This window comes from Perognathus longimembris, chromosome 7 (genome assembly GCF_023159225.1).
Source record: "Perognathus longimembris pacificus isolate PPM17 chromosome 7, ASM2315922v1, whole genome shotgun sequence".
Classification (NCBI taxonomy): Eukaryota; Metazoa; Chordata; class Mammalia; order Rodentia; family Heteromyidae; genus Perognathus; species Perognathus longimembris.
The window spans coordinates 27,878,782-27,895,426 of NC_063167.1; the positions used below are offsets into that span (position 1 = coordinate 27,878,782).

Here is a 16,645-nt window from a genome sequence, read left to right on the forward strand (position 1 = left end):
AAAGCCCTCCACATCCTCATTTCAGCACCCCTGCTTCCTTTTCCTGGGAACCTCAGTCATGATTAACTCTGCCTTCACAGCACCCCCGCCACTTCTTCCCACCCTCATCGCAGGCGTCCTCCACCCTCCACTCCCTGCCTGTATTTGGCTCCCATCCCAAAGGTTTCACCGCTGTCTGCACTGCCCACGGATTTCCGGCTGTGGTTTCCGGTCCTCTAGGCACCAACACCATCTGTTCTCTCCCTATCAACTTCACTTGTAGTCAGACACCAGCTGGGCCCGGCCTGGGACCCAGCCGCCTCACTCCCACCTGCAGTTCCCTGGGTGCACCCAGAGCAGCTGGCACATGCCCTTGCTCAACATGACCCTTGTCCCTTCACAGGGTTGTAGACTCCAGACTCTAGCTTTTTTTGGGGGGGGGAGGGGGGTGGTGGAGGAGGTTACAGTGAGACAGGATTTCACTATGTAACTTAAGCTGATCTTTAACTTAAAATCTCCTGCCTCAGCCTCCCAAGTGCTAGGATGACAACTGTGCCCCCGTAATACCTGGCTAGATTAACTTCTTAAGGGTGTCTTCTGGGTCTTTTTTCCCCAAATACACGAGCAAAAGAAGAAAAGAGAATTAATTTTTTTTTGGCATTACTGGGTTTTGAACTCAGGACCTCATACTTGAGAGATGAGAACTCTATCATGTAAGCCATGCTCCTAGTCCAAGAAAAGAGATTAAGCAAATAGAAGATCATAATGACTGAACAGCTGCTAGCTGTATGGAAGGGAATGGATGGAAGGGAATGGATAGTTCATCTGAGAAGGCTTCAAAAAGCCCACAATGAACAGAGTTAAAGTCCAGATTCCTAGATTATTCTGCAGTAAGAGGATCTGGGGAGAGTAGAGAGGCATATTAATCATGCCAAATTCCTTCTATTGTCAGGCCTCATGCTGGACCCAGAAGACTACTGCCTGCACTCATGTTGCACTTGCCGAAGCAGAGAAGGGAAACATGGTAGTCGATGCCAACCCAAAGTGCCAAGGGTCCCAGGTGAGCACAAGAATATGACCTTACAGAGGAGGGACACCTACAGGCTCCATGGGGTGTCAGGCTTCCCAAAGAGGACTTCCCAGCCCAAGGCCCTAGAGAGGTCCCTAGAAGTAAAGAAGGATTCTATCCTATGGACATTCAAGAAGCTGGGATGTGCCATATATCTTCTGAATGCCAGGCCTGTGTAGGCCTCTCTTCTCTGCTCCCTGAGTAGCCTAGTTCTAGTTTTCTCTGTGTGTGTGTGTGTGTGTGCATGTTGGTACTGAGGCTTGAACTCAGGATCTGTGCACTATTCCTTAGCTTTTTCACTCAAGGCTGGCATACTTACAGCTTTTTTAGTGACTAACTGGAGATGAGTCTCATGGATTTTCCAACCCTGGTGGTCTCTGAAATATGATCTTCAAGTCTCCGCCTCCTGAGTGGCTAAGATTACAGGTGTGAGCCACTGGCACCTGGCTCTCATGTCCTCTTTTCTGTGTGGGGTTGAATCCTCATGTCTTATTTCTCCTTCAGAGATGAGACTAGAGTTAAATGTCTATTTCAAGCAACTAGGCACCAAATCTTGAACAAATGTTTGCTGACAGATTATTTCTTGTTTTGTAGATGTGTATGATTTTTATTCTCAATTCCACATCCTCTCACTCCTGGGACCTATGCATTATGCTGCAAATAGCATTTAATTCAGAAAGAGGAGATCTAGTTCAAGTCTTGGCTCTACCATATACTGGGGCAAATGAATTAGCCATCTTGAAACCTCTGTTTTCCTATCTGTAAGATGAGACACCACTTTGAATAGAATCTGTGTATAAGCCTCATTTCTCTGGATAAGCTCTTACATTTTTGAAGTCAGAGAACCTGGGTTGTGCAACTCTGTTTCTTTTTTTTTTTTTTTTTTTGGCCAGTCCTGGGGCTTGAACTCGGGGCCTGAGCACTGTCCCTGGCTTCTTTTTGCTCAAGGCTAGCACTCTGCCCCTTGAGCCACAGCGCCACTTCTGGCCATTTTCTGTATATGTGGTGCTGGGGAATCGAACCCAGGGCCTCATGTATATGAGGCAGGCACTCTTGCCACTAGGCCATATCCCCAGCCCATGGGTTGTGCAACTCTGTAGCTCAGGCCATTGCAACGTTCAGTAGTATTGCTCAGGAGTTGGTAGAACACTGAGGAAAGAAAGCTCAAGGCATTAACTTAATTTTTTAAAATTTATTTATTGTCAAAGTAATGTTCAGAGGGGTTACAGTTTCATATGTATGGCAGTGGGTACATGCCTTGTACAATTTGTTACCTCCTCTCTCTTCCCCACCCCCCTCCTCAAGGCATTAACTTTTGAGTCTTATCCTGCCATTTCCAGGTTGACTTTGAGCTAGGTCATCCCTTCTGAGTCTTCTTTGCCTTACTTGGAAAGTGGAGATAACCTTTTGCCTGACAGAGCAATGGTATCCTAAGTGTGAAAGTGCTTTGTGAGTGTAGTAAACAATATAATGGATGATTAATTAGTTATTAGTTAATTAAAAGTAAACAGCTGGCAGCTGGGAATGTGGCTTAGTGTAGAATGCTTGCCTAGCATGTGTGGAGCCCTGGATTCGATTCCTCAGCACCACATAAACAGAAAAAGCCAGAAGTGGTGCTGTGGCTCAAGTGGTAGAGTGCTAGCCTTGAAAAACAGCTCAGGGACAGTGCCCAGGCCTTGAGTTCAAGCCCCATGACTGGCAAAAACAAACAAATAAAACTAAAAATAAATAAATAAATAAACAGCTGGGGTCATGGCCCATACCTGTAATCCCAGCAGTTTAGGATGTGAAAGTAGCAGGATTATGGTCTGAAGCCAGACCTGGGCAAAAGTGTGAGATCTAAAAATTAACTAAAGGCTGGGAATATGGCCTAGTGGCAAGAGTGCTTGCCTCTTATGTATGAAGCCCTGGGTTCAATTCCCCAGCACCACATATACAGAAAACGGCCATAAGTGGCATTGTGGCTCAAGTGGCAGAGTACTAGCCTTGAGCAAAAAAAAAAAAAAAAAAAGCCAGGGGCAGTGCTCAGGCCCTGAGTCCAAGCCTCAGGACTGGCAAAATAAATAAATAAATAAAAAAAATAAAAATTAACTAAAGCAAGAATGGCTCTGGTGTGGCTCAAGTGGTAGAACCATTGCCTAGCAAGCATGAGGCCCTGAGTTCAAAACCTACTGTCACCAAAAATAAAATAAAATAAAACAGCTGTGATGTAGTACAGATGAGGGTCAATTTTGAAAGCCAGGTGACATGGTTGTAGTATGGCCATAGAGAGGCCATAGAGGCATCTGTTCCTTTATTCCCTTCCCTCCCAGCTTTCTTTAGGATCATATAGTTTCCTGTTTTAGCATTTGGAAGGACCTGGCATAAGAAGGTCTTAATTCTTTTTTCTTTTTCTTTTTTGCTGATCCTGGAGCTTGGACTCATGGCCCGAGCTTCTTTTGCTCAAGGCTAGCACTCTACCATTTGAACCACAGGGCTATTTCCAGCTTTTTCTGAGTAGTTTATTGGAGATAATTGTCACAAGGACTTTCCTGCCTTAGCTGGTTTGAACCATGATCCTCAGATCTCAGCCTCCTGTGTAGCTAGAATTACAGGTGTGAGCCACCAGCACTGGCAGAAGGTCTTTATTCTGATGGCTATGGTCACACAGCTCTTGATTACTTTGATGAATAGGCTGCCTGTGAGACCTGTGAACCCTGAAGTGCTGCCTGGAGAAACTTCAATCCCAAGCCTTTGTGGTCCCTCTCTGTTTCAGACATTTTGTTGGTAAAGTTTACGGGAAAGAATGTGATCTGTCTCAACTCCTGCTCAGAGCAGAGGGTCTGGGGCAGTCCAGAGGGACTGGCTGGAGACAGAGCCTCAGTCTCAAATTGGGTGAGGATTAAACAAGTAAGCACACACAAGAACACTTTGGTACTCGTGTACTTCATTCAAACCCAGGACAGTATATATGGTTAGTGTGTTTACCCTAAGCAGTAAGGCTTTTCTGTGTCAGAGAAGACTGGGTCTGTTTCACCAACAGTGTATGTGTAAGGAGTACATATGTTTGGTCTTAAAGCAAAAACAGAACCAAGATATGAACAGATGGTCAGGATGGGCTGCTTCCTACCAGGAGCCAATGGCCTAGACAACATCTACTCCTGGATAGGGAGGCTGGTGCTGCACTGTCCCGCCCCCATACCTCCTCCCACCATGATATCTGCCCAGCAGAAGCAGCACCAGACTTAGAATCAAGCAAGCATGATTTGGTTCTACTTACTCGATGTGTGATTTGGGGCAAATATATCCACTTCTCCTTCAAGCTGGTCCTTAGTTTTTGACAAGGACCACATCTCAGCTGGTAGCCTTGGGAGTACCTGGAGGACTAGAACTGGACTAGAAGGAGGTCTACATGTCATGACAGGAGTGAACCAAAGAGAGTGAAAACTATGGTGTGTGAGTTCATCTATTCTACATCTGAGCTTTCTGGAGACTCTTCCTTCACCTTCCTGTGTTTCCTCCTTATACTGTCAGTGAAAAGAATGCTGGGGAGGGTACAGTTTTGGGACAAGGCACAGGAAGGCACAGGAACTATCAGGGCTCTGGGAGCCTCTCTGTATTCCTTGACTTGGAAATCCTTTCTCTTTCCTGGTCCCAGGAAAATGCACCAATTTCTCCTCGAACCATGAACAGAGCAAGTTCCGGATGACTGATTTGTCCTGGAAGGATTTTATCAATGCCTTATCCCTGGCCAACATGGTCCTGGGGATCTTCTCTATCTTCTGTAGCTTCAGCAGGTAGGTCTGGGCCCCATCATGCTCTTAACCAAAAGCTAGAATTTAATGGCAAGAGGCAAGGTTGTGGGGGCTGGGGGCGTCTAGAGAGCCAGATACCATGCCTGTCACAAGGGTTGACTGGAGAGAGGCAGGGAAAAGTGCATGATGTGCAAGTTAGGGGTCAATATCCTGGTTTCAATTGTGACACCAGCCTGATATGTGACATCTGTAAAATGAGGAGTTTGCATTATGATCTGTATAGTTCCTTAAGTGATGGCAATCTAGGATGGTTTTTATGAGAAAAACCACAGGAGTCTACGTACCTTTTGTTATTTTCATTCTTAAATTAGAACACTGGCCTGGCAGAATATTTGAAATTAGCCCTCTTCTGGAAAGTCTGAAACACATGTATGTGTTTCCCCAAACTATAAGCAGTTGTCTATAAATTAGTCATATTTCAATGCCTTTGAAGTCAAATTCTTTATTATGCAAATAACATCTGCTTAATAACTTCTTTCTGGGTTTGCTCTTCATTCATTTATAACAAGAGCTTCTTACTTGATAAAGTTCAGTTCCCTTTTAGCTTGAGATTTTCATGATTTTCTAAGTTTGGATTTTTGGAATCTTAATCATGTGGAAGGTGAACGTTATCAGCAGCAGAAAAATCTCTGTCTTCTGAGTTCAGCCAGTTCTCCTGGAGTGTCAGTGTTATGCCACATGGGAGGCTTCATATTTTCTTCAGCCTCCATCCCCTTTAATACTTAGGTATGGACCTAAACAAGTGCAACGCAGAGTCAGGCACTCTGCTTCTGCTGCACCTGAATCGAATTGATACTCATAGTGACAACTTTGGGGTGGCCTCCAAGAGAAGGTTTACTTGGGACTGTGGTGACTGCTTCCAGAGAGACATGTGCTAGACAAAGGAAAGAATCCAAGAATGTGGGGTTTGATAGCATCTAAAACTTGGGAGAACTACAAGAAAAAATAGATGAGTCCACTATCCTAGTTGGAGATTTTTTTTTTTTTTTTTTTTGGCCAGTCCTGGGGCTTGGACTCAGGGCCTGAGCACTGTCCCTGGCTTCTTCTTGCTCAAGGCTAGCACTCTGCCACTTGAGCCACAGCGCCACTTCTGGCCATTTTCTGTATATGTGGTGCTGGGGAATCGAACCCAGGGCCTCATGTATACAAGGCAAGCACTCTTGCCACTAGGCCACATCCCCAGCCCCTAGTTGGAGATTTTAACACCCCTCTTGTCGGGGTCTCTCTGGGACCCCTCTCCCCACTTCTCCAGGGGAGATGCTTGAATTCTAAACTATGAAAGAAGACTCGGCTTTGTCCCTCTGCCAGCAGAAGGCAAAGCGTGTTCTAATGGATTGTGCTAAGTTGAGGAGAAATACCAAGACCCCCCCCCACCCCGTCACCTTACGTGTGGAACGGTGGCGGAGAGAGAGACATCGGGGAGTTCGATTCGATGGTCCATGTGCCTCAGCCGCGCCGAGGGCGGGCAGAAGAATTTATTACGATGACAAAGGCGGAAGGGGAAGGACTTAGGGTGACTGACTGATTGGCTGACTGGGCTGCCCATCAGGTGATGTCATGAAACTTCCTCTGTGGGCGGGGATTACAGCCCCCCAAGAGCTGGGTCTCTGTAGAAGTCCCCGCCATGATGGCAGGCACGTGTTCGCCCCCCAGGGGCGGGGGCTTTTCTTCCTGTTACAGGTGGAAGGGGAGGGGACAGGCTAAAGCCAGCTGTGGCCTCTTAAAGGCACAGCTGTTCCCAACACCCTTTCTTGGATCCTGCAGGTAGAAAATCAGCAAGCCAGAAAATCGAACTCTGCAGTCCCATCAATCTGCTAGATATTGTTGACATCTATAGACAAGCTTGTCTAACAGCAGCAGATTGTTTATTCTTCTCATGTTCTCTTGGGACACTCACTTAGAACAACCATATTCTAGGCCATAAAACACACACATTAACAAATTTAAAAGAATAAAAATGGGCTGGGAATATGGCCTAGTGGCAAGAGTGTTTGCTTCCTATACATGAAGCCCTGGGTTCGATTCCCCAGCATCACATATATAGAAAACAGGCAGAGGTGGCACTGTGGCTCAAGTGGTGGAGTGCTAGCCTTGAGCAAAAAGAAGCCAGGGACAGTGCTCAGGCCCTGAGTCCAAGGCCCAGGACTGGCAAAAATAAATAAATAAAAGAATAAAAGTCATAAAGTATATCCTCAGATCACATGGAATTAAACTAGGAATCAAAAACAGAAAATCACTAGATAATATTGAAATATTTGGAAGTTAACATCTAAGTGATATGTGGATAAAAACTCAAGTGAAATTTAAAATATTTTAAAGAAAAAGAAGGTAAAAATACAACTACTAAAATTTGTGAGATGAAGGGAAAGCCATGCTTGTAAGAAACTGAGAACATTGAATGTGTATAACCTCACACATGGCTGAGAAGTACAGTTCATTTTAAAATAATTTAGGCACTATTCATAAATTGACATGTTGGAACCCTTTTGTATACCTACTTAAAGATAATAATTATTGGCTGGGGTGTAGCCCAGTGGCAAAGTGCTTGCCTAGCAAGTGCAATGTCCTGAGTTCAATCGTCAGTACAAAAAAAGATGAAAGAAATAAAATAAATTGAAAGAATAATTATTATTAAAAAATAATTTAGGGGAAGTGGTGCTGTGGCTCAGGTAGTAGAGTGTTAGCCTTGAGCACAAAGAGGCTCAGGGACAGTGCTCAGGCCCTGAGTTCAAGCCCTAAGACTGACAAAAAAAAAGATTCAGAAATATAAATATGTTGTTTCCTCTCATATGTGAAAATTAGATTTTAAAAATGAGACTAAAGCAGAAAAGGCGCTAGTTGGGAAGAAGAGGGGACCATCTGGAGGGGAAAGGGAGACGAGAAGGCAAAGGAGACAAATATAGTCAAATGACACTACATGCATGTATGAAACCATGGAACCTTTTATTTGGTACAGTTAACAAATGCTAATGAAAAGAAGGAAAGGAAAGAAGAAATCATTTAGCCAACATGTTTGTAATTCCAACACTGGAGAGGCTGAGGCAAGGTTTATGTGATCAAGGCTAACCTAGACTACATAGTGAGATCTTCTCAAAACAAGTTGAATACAATCCCCTCATTTTACAAATGGAGGAACAGAAACCCAGAGAGTGGGTTAGTGATTATCTGAGAAGTCACAGTGAAGATGGTAGCAGAGTCTAGACTAGGACCTAGGAAGGGTCCCTGAGCCATCAAATATGTCTGGAATTTAGAGTTGAAAGAGACCACAGTGGTTGCCAAGAGGATCTAGGGGTTGGGAGTTTGGCAAAGATGGAGGCATCTGTGAGGGTGGAAGGGATGTGTAGAGAAGCATATGTCAGAAAAGTTGTGGATGTAGGCGATGGCCTTTGGGTATGCAGGTGTGGGCAGGTGTAGGAAGTGTTGCATAAGATTGTATCTTGTAGAGTGGCTATCCAGTGGAGACTATGAAGAACTGCCCTGTTCTGACCTGCTGGCTTCACTTTAGGAAATACCACTGTGCTTCCTGGATGCTTCTGATCAGCTTCCTGTTAGACATGGCAATAGGGACGATGGCCAGACAACTCAACATCTCCTGCAGGTTGGGTGAGTCCAGTCCTGAGGACCTGAGTTCCTGTCCCCTGGAGTGCCCATCCTTGGTCAACACCTATTCTCTAAAGTCCAGCAGGCTTCCATCTGTCACCCCCTCCTATTCCTGTGAGAGTAGCAAAAACAGCCCTGGAGCAGGAGCTGGGGAGCCCCCCAGTCAAGCCTCAGCCCCTCTGCTAGCCCAACCTTATCCATTCTTGTCCAGTCCTGTCCTGGTGTTCCATGTCCTTATCTGCTCTGCTTCCCTATTCTGGGCTGAGGGAGGTATTGGAGAGGTGAGGGAGAGGAGAGAAGAAAGAAGGTCAATGAGGAGAGGAAAAACTACCACTAGCTAAGTAAGTGGTTTAAAATCTCATGAGCGTTCCCTCTAAGGTCTTGTTTGAAAGAAAAAAAAATCCGGTGCTTTTCAGTGTGCATCAAATTGTAGCACAATCCTTGCATACTAAATGACAACAGCCCCGATATCTGGAGAGGGAAAGACTTGCCAGGCTGCAAGGGTTCAGAAGCAGAGCTGGGAGGACATCTCAAATTTTGAGCCACAGACAACGTTGGGGGAACAGCAGTTATGCTTTAAGACCTCAAGACCCTGCTGTCGTGGCTTCAGAGGGAGGCTAAGATCTGAGTGTGAATTTTGACACTTTATCTCTGGAACAGGAGCGGAGCTGAATGACTTTGCTGTCTTCACTTCCTTCGGCTTGGCCTCAGCTCTGCTGCTTGGCGTGGAAGGGCCTCTCAATGGGTTCCTGGCCATCATCTATGTGTTAACAACTTCTTTCCGCCTGTGTTTTTATTCATCTGGTAAGTGGAACCCTGGTAGACTTAGGACTTCAGGTAGGGGACCACAGAGAGGGAAGAGCTGCTGGAAGGCAGAGGGCATTCCTTCCCTCCTCTTTCCTTCTTGCAAGCCCCAGGCCCATTGTAGGTTGTGCGCTGTGTTGGCAGAGCCCTAGTCTGGGAGGCAGGAGTCCTCATTTCTTAGAGCAACTGCACTTTGTTCTCTGTATGATCCTTGGATGGAGCAGAGGTGGCTTCATGTACTGTACAAATGGAAGTTGCTCTCCAATTCCTCAAATAGGAGAAACTGTGCTATGGGGAGGGCAGTGGCCTTCCTGAGGCCACAAAGTGAGGGAGTGTGGATGGACACCACACCGAGCTTAGAGTAAACCTGGAAGCACCCTTTCAGCAGAGACTGGGCTGGGACACATCTTTGTCCTCACTGCTGCCTACTTTCCCTTGGAAGCCCAACATAGCTAAATAAATAGCTGAATGATTTACAGCCTGGTACTGCCCTGGGATAAGGAAGCTTGATTGGCTGGGTAGGAGAAGACTAAGGAGAGAATGGGCCGGTGGTGTTGATGTGCTGGTTCTTTCCTCTGCAGGAGTTCCCTTCTCATACAAGGGTCTACCGTGCCCCTACGCTTCCTGTGTTTTGGCTTCCACCTCCCTTCTGACCAAAGGCAACACATTTATTCTATGCTGCATGGCCTCACTCATGATTCTTTTCATGATCGACCAGAGCTACTACCCACGTGATGAAATCTTAGAATCTGAGAACTGGAAAAAAATGGTCTATATGGGAGGTAAGGGAAAATACCACTTTCAAATGTCACTGATGGACAATTGATTATCAGTGCTTTTCATAGTCATCCCATACCTGGCCCCAGCATCCCCTATCCACTTTACCTTGGGCTTTATTTTTTTTTTATTTTTGCCAGTCCTGGGCCTTGAACTCAGGGCCTGAGCACTGTCCCTGGCTTCTTTTTGCTCAAGGCTAGCACTCTACAACTTGAACCACATAGCGTCACTTCTGGCTTTTCTGTTTATGCTGTGCTGAGGAATCGAACACAGGGCTTTGTGCATGCTAGGCAAGCACTCTACTGCTAAGCCACATCCCCATCCCCTGAGCTTTATTTTTTTAGCCACAATATTTATCATTTGTTGTCTAGACCTTGCTCTCATTAGAGGACTCTCTTTAGAGCACTCTTTGAATAATGCCTATCACATAGTAGAGACTCCAAACATATTTGTTGAATGTTAATGAGTTCAATGGAGATTTAGGGAGCACCTACCACATGCCTAAGTGCTGGAACCAACTTGGTAAACTAGACATGGTCCCAGCTCAGAATCTGTAGTCAAACAGGGAGAGAGTCACCAGACATATAATGGCAAAAGTAACTGGGAATATGTTTTTGATGTGCTAGATAAGTGCAGGATGTTCTGAGAGGTGTCCCAGGATGACCTAATTTCTATTAGGGCGGCACGAAGGAAAGGAAATGGATTCTTAAGAAAGTGATTCTTAAGTGAGACCTGCAAGATGTGTGGCTAGTTGAGTAGGAGGGGACAGTTTAAGCAGAGGACACAATATTTTATGACAGTTTGGAAGTTGGAAGATGCTGGAAGCATCAGCGAAACAGTGTGGCTGGAGCTTGCTGAGAGAGCCAGTGATTAAAAAACAGGCCAGTGAAGTAGACTGGATGGTACCTACATAGGAAGTGACATAATCAGAGTGACAGTTTCCAGGATTACTTTGATTACAACATGGAATGTAGGTGGTAGAACACCAAGATTGAAAGTTCAGAAATAATATGGGGCTGGGAATGTGGCTTACTAGTGGAGTGCTTAGCATGCATGAAGCCCTGGGTTTGATTCCTCAGTACTACATAAACAGAAAACACTGGAAGTGACACTGTGGCTCAAGTGGTATAGTGCTAGCCTTGAGCAAAAGGAGCTCAGCGACAGTGCCCAAGCTCTGAGTTCAAGCCCCTGAGCTGTCAAAAAAGAAAGAAAAAGAAAAGAAGTGGTAGTGTGATGGAGATAGTAAAGAGAAATTATTAAAGAGTTGGAAATATAATTGCTGTTGTGGAAGGAAAGTTCAAATTTAAGCAACAGAGAACTGGGTTTCGAGGCCTGAGATTCCAGTCACATTGGGAGCCTGGCAGATGTCTCCCTAGAGTTCACCTGATTTGGTTGGTGTCTCAAGAAATGTGATTGCAGGGCTGGGAATATGGCCTAGTGGCAAGAGTGCTTGCCTCATATACATGAAACCCTGGGTTCAATTCCCCAGCACCACATATATAGCAAATGGCCAGAAGTGGTGCTGTGGCTCAAGTGGCAGAGTGCTATCCTTGAGCAAAAAGAAGCCAGGGACAGTGCTCAGACCCTGAGTCCTAGCCCCAGGAATGGCAAAAAAAAAAAAAGTGGTTGCTTTTTTTCTTCCTTTTAAATGTGCTCAGTAAAATAAGACAGGATATTAAGTTCTTCTATTATTCTCTTGTGAGCCCAGTCTAGCATATAGAATCCATGGTTCCTGTTTATGTTCATACCTTGGTAGCATTAGTACCATCCTTGCTACCGGGGTGCTGGGTGCTGGCTTCTCCCACGTCCTCAGTGGCAGAGGCAGAATGATGCTAAGAAGAATCTGGAACTAAGCAGATCTGAGTTCATGTTGTAACTTGAGCATGGACTAGTTGTATAAAATTAGGCTATTACCATTTTTATCTTTAGAAAAATGAAGCTAAAAATCCCTGCCTTGCAGGATCATTGGAATTAAGCAAAATAATGTTCTAATCTCTTATTGAATACATGGTGATTCTCCCCATGAAGTACTTTTGGCACTGGTGTGTACTAAATGGTAATTCCTAGCCTCCATCTTGTCTCCCACCTTCCCCTTTCCTGTCTCATATGTGACAGGATTTCCCCATTGTTCTCTGCTCCTATGGATACTACAGATCTCCACTTCTCAAAATAACCCACACAGTGGGCCTTAACCTTTTGATGAGTAAAGGAGGAAGCTGCACCTCACAGATTTTGATACAGGCCTATTTGGACAATTTCGAAGTAGCTGTTGCTGATAGTTCCCCAGCCTGCAGCACAGCCCCATTTTAGATGAGTTCCCTCCTCTCTCCTGAGCTCCTGAGAATCTGGTTTCCTATAGCTTCATCCTCTGCTGATTTTACTTTTTTTTTTTTGGCCATTCTTGGGGCTTGGACTCAGGGCCTGAGCACTGTCCCTGGCTTCTTTTTGCTCAAGGCTAGCACTCTACGGCTTGAGCCACAGCGCCCCTTCTGGCTTTTTCTATATGTGTGGAATCCAACCCAGGACTTCTTGTATATGAAGCACGCACTCTACCACTAGGCCGTATTCCCAGCCCCCTGGTTTTGCTTTTTGTATCTTTTTGCTCTAATCAGTCTTCACCATGAGTAGGACAACATACCGAGTTCTAGGTTCTCCTGGCAAGGCACAGACCCTGGAGACAGTCTTGGGGACTACCAACACAATTCCAGTCTCAGATTTATCAACAAAAGGGTCTCTACATTTTGTCTATTTCACACTAGATATTCTGTTATGTGTAAATATGTGTAAATTATTTCACTTATCCTTCATAATCTGATTTAGATTAAAACCATGTTTCCCAAATGATAAAATAGAGGGGAAATAGCTGTCATAAGTTTCCAATCCTAAGCCATGTCTGCCTGATTCTAAAAACTAGACACTTAAACTGCCTCAGACCTCAAAAAGAGGTTGAAGAGTGAGCCATGGCACTTCCATGGGAAGAATCACCATCTGTTCAGTAGTAGATCAGAACATGATCTGACTAAAGACCACAGGGTAAGGAGCAGCAAAGGAAGTGTATTGGAATTTTGGAATAATACATATGGAGAATAGCCACTGATCTGTTGAGGCAGAGACAATATATAAAACCAGCATTTTCCAGGAGTTCTCTCCCAGTTGCATTCTCTTCTTCCAGCACTGAATTGTGATAATTCATGTAGGGTATTACCTGCCAAGAAAGTTCATTAGAGACTTGGTACTGGAGCCTTTAATTAGTAGCCAGTCATGTAGACATCCACTGTGTGGCATATATCCAAATTTTAGATGCCCAGAAATAAAGCAGGTAGGTGCTCAGCATAAACCACATGGTTGCACAGTGTGGGCACAGTGAGCCACCTTAATCAGTTAGAGAAAGCTTTCTGGGAGTATGGGAACCATCAGCTAAAGCCAGCTATGAGCAGGCCTTTCTAAGGATAGCAGTCCCAGGATCCTGTGTTAAATCTTTCTGTATGCATACAGTATTGTATGCATACTTAACTTGAAATGATTACGTTTCTTTCCCCCTAGCAAAAGATCTGAGTAACTCAAATGTATTCTTGGCTAGGACTGGCTTCTGATCTGAAATTCTGATCAGAATGGAACCTGAGATTGCATTATTATTTAATTGTGAGATTATCTGTATTTACCAATCTGAATTTGAAGATGGGTTCCTATCTCCTTTTCCTTGCTGAATGAGAGGGTGGGCTGGAATGCATATAAGGCAGCTTTATAACATAAGAACTGAGTGTCTGTGTTTTTGCTTCTTCTAGGTGTCATCATGCTGTTTTTCTTCCCATTCTCTCTCACTGCTTTTTACTGCCTGATGTGGTCGCTCTCCTACATCTTCTTCCCTGATTCCCTGTGGGGAACGGCAACATGTCATGGGCTCTAGCAGCAAGGAAGCCCCAGCTCCAACTCCTGCTGGCCTCTGTGGGGACTGCACCAGCATGTTGGGCCAATTCTTGCCTGTCCTCACTAAAGCTTTTCTTGTGCCTGTGTGGTCAATTCTAGGTACATGCTATCTCTATTGTTTTGGACCACAGCAACTCACATAGGCACTGCAGATTTTTTTACTTTTGCTGTTGCTGCCGCCGCCACCTCCTCCTCCTCCTCCTCCTCCTCTTCCCCCTCCTCTACCACCACCACTGCCTCTTTACCTCTCCTCTTCTTCCTCCTCTTCCTTTTACTAGGGGTTGAAATCAGGGCCTTTCACTCTCACTACTACTTGATCCAAGCCCCTGTCCAATAATTTAGTGATTAACTGGACATGGAATCATACAGGCTTTTCTGCCTATAGTAGCTTTGAATCATGATCCTCCAGATCTCAGACTCCTGAGTAACTAAAGATTATAGGTGTGAGCCACCAATGCCTGACTTCTTTATCTTTTTTCAGAGTCATGACTCCCTTTTGGGCAATATACTGTATATGGTATGTATGACACATTTTTTTCCAAGCTAAGTTTGGACTGGGATTGAAATCCAACTCTCACTAGCTGGGTGACCTTGTACACTAAGGTTCCTCCCTTGTAAATGAGAAGAATCCGTGTGTGTGTGTGTGTGTGTGTGTGGGTGGGTGTGTGTGTGTGTGTGTGGGTGGGGGCTCACTAATGCTTTTTTTGGTAGTCATTTGAAGTCAGAGCCTTGTACTTGTATTGCTAATCAGACTATTTAATGCGCGTGCATATGTGCACATGCACACACAGAGCTTTTTTTTTTTTTTTTGGCCAGTCCTGGGCCTTGGACTCAGGGCCTGAGCACTGTCCCTGGCTTCTTTTTGCTCAAGGCTAGCACTCTGCCACTTGAGTCACAGCGCCACTTCTGGCCATTTTCTGTATATGTGGTGCTGGGGAATCGAACCCAGGGCTTCATGTATGCGAGGCAAGCACTCTTGCCACTAGGCCATATCCCCAGCCCCAGTCTCATGCTTTTTGTCCAGCATTCTGCTTCTGACTGAAGTCCTATCTTTGTCTTCCACATAGCTTTTTCCTGGGCTAGCCATGCACCACCATCCTCCTGTCTCCACTTCCCTAGTAGCTGAGAATGCAGGTGTGAGCCCCACACCTGGCCCCTCACTAGCAGTTATTATAGCTGTACACTCTGCCTGAGAGCAGAGCTTGCCTATATGGAATGCATGTAGAACTCTGCAACTTAAAACTTTTGTATTTTAATGGTGCAGTCTTTTGCTTCATTTAGCAATGAGATGTTGACAGCAGGAAGGTATTACTTGAGTGTAGAATCAATCAGTAACAAAGCTTTGAACTGGTGATTCTCTTACCTCAGCCCCTGGAATCCTTCAACTACAGGTATACCTCACCATACTTGGTAAAAAGTCAGTTTATTAAGTTGATTTTAAAACCACATGCAGTGTGAAAACTTTTGCCCTACTTGGGTGCTTTTACATGCTAAGAATATACCCAAGGCTGAGGCATGTTACCCCAAAGAGTGCTATACATTACTTAGTTGTCTGAAATGATGTTTTCCCTATAAAACAATATGAAAAGTGGTTGGGGAGGAACATATTCTGTATACCATGTAATTTATTTCTGAAATGATCCTGAAAGAAAACATTATGTAGGTGAGGAAAGTGAGGCTCTCTGAGCCTCTTAACTCAGGTCATTTTGTTTCCAAACAGGGCTCTATCTAGTTCACTACTATAATAACATTTTCTTATGTTTAAAGGGTAAGTTCCCTACAATCCTCCACTCTTCAAAAAAAATTTCAACTCAATTGTAGTGGGCACTATAGAATCTAGTTACTGCTTATGGGGATAATCTATGTAGAGATTATCCTTAGCTGCAACTCAGGCACTCAAAAGCATCTTCACTGTGGGTTAAGTTTCTAACACCTCAGTTTGTTCCTCAAATAAGCCACAGCAGTTAGGACTATTCTCAGTGACTTCAAGGTTGCAGGGACACAGAGATGGGACATCTTGAGTTCTCAGCACACAATAGGGAAAATACAGGTATTTTCAGCTGTAAGAGGTGGCAGTGTTTGGCTTATGTGCCCTGTGATCTGCCTTGTTTCCATCTCCCTTCAGCTTCCTGAAATCCACCTCTCCCCACTCCCCAATAAAATATCCAGACAGAACAATTTCCTTTTGTTCAGTAAAATCACTCTGGCATTAACATGTTGCTATGAATCTAGTTCTGAAATAAGTGTCTGGGGCAGAAAGAACTTTATATTTTGATCTCCAAAAATGGCAGTTGAATGGTAGGAGTTTGGCTTCTAAGGGATGAGTCTGATAGAGCAGCCTCAAAGATGCAGAACAAAGGTTTACACTGTCTACCATCAAGAGAAGGGGAAAGGCCAGGCACAGGTAGCTCATGCCTCTAATCCTAGCTACTCAGGAGGCTGAGATCTGAGGATCGTGGTTCAAAGCCAGTTTGGGTAGGAAAGTCTGTGAGATGTTTATCTACAACCACTAGAAAACTGGAAGTGGCACTGTGCCTCAAGTGATAGAGTGCTAGCCTTGAGCTGAAGAGCTCAGGGACAGTGTGCCCAGGCCCAGAGTTCAAGCCCCATGACAGAGAGAGAGAGAGAGAGAGAGAGAGGTGGAGGAGAGAAACCCAGCTTCCAGCTCCTAACCACATTTCTACCTGTGTGATTG

General features: G+C 44.8%; 1 protein-coding gene across 2 annotated transcripts; it reads left to right on the forward strand.

The window, feature by feature from the left end:
• The first annotated feature begins 602 nt into the window (after positions 1 to 602).
• Positions 603 to 14,148, forward strand: Tmem269 (transmembrane protein 269). 2 transcript variants are annotated; one of them, XM_048351056.1, is made up of 6 exons: positions 603 to 1,039; positions 4,686 to 4,824; positions 8,348 to 8,445; positions 9,103 to 9,246; positions 9,828 to 10,028; positions 13,809 to 14,148. In XM_048351056.1, exons 1-6 carry the CDS (start codon positions 937 to 939, stop codon positions 13,928 to 13,930), a joined length of 807 nt encoding a protein of 268 aa, XP_048207013.1. In that variant the 5' UTR covers positions 603 to 936; the 3' UTR covers positions 13,931 to 14,148. The 2 variants fall into 2 exon arrangements, with proteins under 2 accessions (XP_048207013.1, XP_048207014.1); XM_048351057.1 differs by lacking the exon at positions 603 to 1,039 and adding an exon at positions 3,719 to 3,814.
• Positions 14,149 to 16,645: the final 2,497 nt, after the last annotated feature.

Coding starts and splice junctions, on each gene's coding strand:
- Tmem269 (XM_048351056.1), top strand. CDS start 937: ATGCTGGACCCAGAAGACTACTGCCTGCACTCATGTTGCACTTGCCGA. Junction 8,446..9,102: donor CAACATCTCCTGCAGGTTGG/GTGAGTCCAGTC, acceptor TCTCTGGAACAG/GAGCGGAGCTGAATGACTTT. Junction 9,247..9,827: donor CCTGTGTTTTTATTCATCTG/GTAAGTGGAACC, acceptor TTTCCTCTGCAG/GAGTTCCCTTCTCATACAAG.